The 3,607-nt window shown below is 41.3% G+C and overlaps 1 protein-coding gene across 1 annotated transcript; it reads left to right on the plus strand.

The window, feature by feature from the left end:
• Positions 1 to 233: 233 nt before the first annotated feature.
• LOC149241719 (cysteine-rich receptor-like protein kinase 2) lies at positions 234 to 3,400 on the plus strand. The gene is made up of 7 exons (XM_089370635.1): positions 234 to 1,149; positions 1,306 to 1,434; positions 1,547 to 1,686; positions 1,817 to 1,966; positions 2,154 to 2,230; positions 2,581 to 2,725; positions 2,831 to 3,400. The coding sequence occupies exons 1-7, from the start codon at positions 234 to 236 to the stop codon at positions 3,212 to 3,214; spliced, it is 1,941 nt and encodes a 646-aa protein (XP_089226761.1). The 3' UTR covers positions 3,215 to 3,400.
• The last annotated feature ends 207 nt before the right edge of the window (positions 3,401 to 3,607 follow it).

Here is a 3,607-nt window from a genome sequence, read left to right on the forward strand (position 1 = left end):
GCGAACTCTACTTTAATATTGTGGTTGACTCGCATGAAGCGTCCGCATCACCGTATCCTTGCCAAAAAAAACTAATGTAAGTCGCAGAACCGCAGGGACTTGGAGTCATGAGGGGGTGTTGTGCTTGCAGAATCAGTCACAGAGGTCTTCCGAATTGCAGAGAAAGTAATTACTAACATAGTCTTCCGCGCCTTAACCCAGAGAAGGGAGTTGAGCTCTTGCCCTTCCCTGCAATGGCGATGAAGGTGAAAACATCAATAATCAGCTGTATGTTGTTTATCGTGAGTGCATGGACGCCTCTGCACCTCTTAGCAGCTGAGGATTTTAATAATTCCTATTGGGGTGATTGCGGGACCAACGAATATAGAGAAGGTAGCGATTTCGAGCATAATTTAGACCGGGTACTTGAATCATTGGTGGGGAACGTTTCTATAACCGGATTCAACACTAGTGTTGAGGGCCAAAACAGCAATAGTGCTGCTTATGGGCTTCTCCAGTGCAGGGGGGATTTAAATTCCTCGGACTGCCAACAGTGCGCATCGGCGACGAAAGCATTTCTTGTTGATAAATGTCACAACAACACATCTGGATTCGTTTTGCTAAACGACTGCTTCTTACGTTACGAGAATCGTAACTTTTACAACGATTATAATGAGAGAAGCGAGGTTATGAATCTTGTTTGCGACAACAAAAAAAGCTGGATCCCAGAGGTGTTCGGAAATACTACTGAGAAAGTTCTCTTAACTACTATCGAGAAAGCTGTGCAGAATGCCCAACTTTTTGCTACCGATAAAGTCGGTACTGCTTTTTCAGATTCGCAGGAAATCTATATATTAGCCCACTGTTGGAGAGATCTGACCCCAACAAATTGCCGGTCGTGCTTAGCTGCCGGTCGGTCAAAGATATCCGGTGCGGGTCGATCGAATAATTCGGCCACGGCATGCGCAACGGGAGCTAATGGAGCACGCTACAGAAGTAGGAACTGCGATTTGCATTACGAAATTTATAGTTTTTTCAATACTTCCATCATTTCGCCGTCATCTCCAGGCGAGAGTACTCCAATATCCGGTATTTCTGTCACAGATCTTATAATGACTGTGGTTTTGTTCATTGGTGAAATAAAACGTCGCAGATCTTATAATGATTGTGGTTTTGTTCATTGGTGAAATAAAACATATGGCCAATTTATTACCCCAAAATATCTCAGTTTCGGTGCTCTAAAATGTTTGCAATTATGAGGGTTATAGTGGTTCTGTTAAGATTTTATTCGGTAAGTAAACATAGGCTATCGGTGTAAATTTGCAGGACAGAAAGGTTCTAAGGTGCTTCCGATAGTTCTAGGTTTGGTAGCTGCTCCGGCTGGATTAATTATATCCATAGGCCTTTGCAAGTGGATTCTACGGAAACATTGGCAACGGATTCGTCTAATCAGAGGTCCCAATATTGCTAAGTCATTAAGTGTGCGCCTTATTAGCAGGTATCTTATGAACTACTTAGCTATTGATTTACCTCAAGATAAATAGATGCGATGCAATTGTTTTTGCAGGGGAGGACAAAGAAATCAGCTTATCGATTCCTGAGGTGAATCCGGAACTCACTTTTAAGTACCATATTCTAAGAGACGCTACTTCCAATTTTAGCGCAGAGAACAAACTAGGCGAGGGAGGTTTTGGGTCCGTCTATAAAGTGAGTGTTACATCATTGCTTTCAATTGAATTAGGGGTTTGTTCAGCAGCAACAGTTCAAGTTGTAATGCAGCATATAAATAATTAAAAGCTGACTTAGAGTAAGCGTTAAACAATTGGTTTTGAGCCAGCAACAGTCCCAAGTGATAATGGAGAATAGAAATAATTTAAAGCTGATTGATATACAGGGGGTTCTAACTGATGGCAGAGAGGTTGCAGTTAAACTGCTGAAAATAGGTTCAACGCAAGGAGACGCTGAATTCTTGAATGAAGCAAATCTTGTTAGTCGTGTTAAACACAGAAATCTAGTGAAATTGCTTGGCTGTTGCGTTGAAAGCTCAGAAAGGCTGCTAGTTTATGAATACCTCCAAAACAGTAGTCTCAACAAGTTTATATTCGGTCGCTTCTCGCTCTCTAACGGCTTAATGCTTCCATGGATCTTTGATTTGTTTCAGTTTGTGTATGTAGCTTGCTAATTTTCTTACTTCTCGATATGTATTAATTACAGATACAACAAAAGGTCGGTCACTTATATGGCGAGAGAGGTATGAAATCATGGTTGGAACTGTGCGTGGTCTAGCCTATCTTCACGAAGAGTCTCAAATTCGGATCATCCACAGAGATATTAAAGCGAGCAATATTTTACTCGACAATAAACACAGACCCAAAATAACGGACTTTGGCTTAGCCAAACTCTTGGGAGAAGATCAGAGCCACGTTAGCACTAGAGTTGCGGGAACTTTGTAAGAACCCTCCAGTTCAATTTTTTCATGCCCTCATTGATTTAATAAAAAATTATAGAATATGAGCCAACTACAACTCATATATCTGAAAAATTTATATCATTTTAAGATGGTTAAGATATGGAGAGCTTACTGTAAATGACATTATGCAGAGGCTACATAGTACCTGAGTACGCCTTACGAGGGCAGCTGACAGAGAAAGAAGATGTCTTCGGCTATGGAGTTCTTCTACTTGAGATTTTGAGCGGAAGAAAGAATCACAGTTTCGTTCAACGCAAGGAGTTTCTCATCGAAGCGGTATGGCTCATATGGATTTCAGCAAGTGGAATTTTTCTAAGTCTTCTAACAAGTGATTCCACGCTAACAAATATTTTATGTTCTTTTGGTGTATTGGGCAACCAGACATGGAGAATGTATAAAGCAGAAAGAGCTTTAGAAATTATAGATTCCACTTTGGAGGGCAGTTATTCGTTGGAGGAAGGGATTAGAGTGATTAAAATTGGTCTGCTCTGCATACAAGCAGCTTCATTTTTGCGGCCTTCAATGTCTCAGGTAGTGTCGATGCTGACAAGTGAGCGAGAAAATATTCCGTCACCAAGAAAGCCTGCTTTCGTAGATGTGGATGGTGTGGGAACACATGACCATGTTAAGCGTGGTAAAATTATTGAGGCTGACAGAACATCGAGCAGTGCAGCAACTTCTTCCACAGCAACTTCTTCCACGACACCTTCCGATATCCATTCTGCGGCTGCTGATCCTTCATCAAGCATTCTGGAACCGAGATGAAAATCAGGTACTAATGTCTCGTAGCATTCCTGTATCTGTGTTGATTAAAGGATGGCATGACACTACTCACGCCACAATGTGTGCCTGACACTAGCAGTTCCATAATTAGGCGCAGGCGCATCAAACGGTGTAATTTAAACACTTTCGACCACAGAAACTTGATTCAGCCGGAAACGAGGATTATCCAGTGACACTAAATTTAAGGATTAGACACAAAGCAGCGAGCATATAGCAAAGCAACAAATATTTACTGTGTTATTGACGTATTAATGCACTGGCTTGTGTTATTGACCATTATTAACCATTAATACTGGGTTGCGTTATTAGTCGCTGTCCGCTTTGGGCAGGGATTCTTGTAATCAAAATCTTTTGGAAAAAGAGGAGACATTAAAA

This window comes from Pinus tabuliformis, chromosome 8 (assembly GCF_031772625.1).
Source record: "Pinus tabuliformis cultivar Carrire ecotype Pingquan chromosome 8, CPIR1, whole genome shotgun sequence".
Lineage (NCBI taxonomy): Eukaryota > Viridiplantae > Streptophyta > Pinopsida > Pinales > Pinaceae > Pinus > Pinus tabuliformis.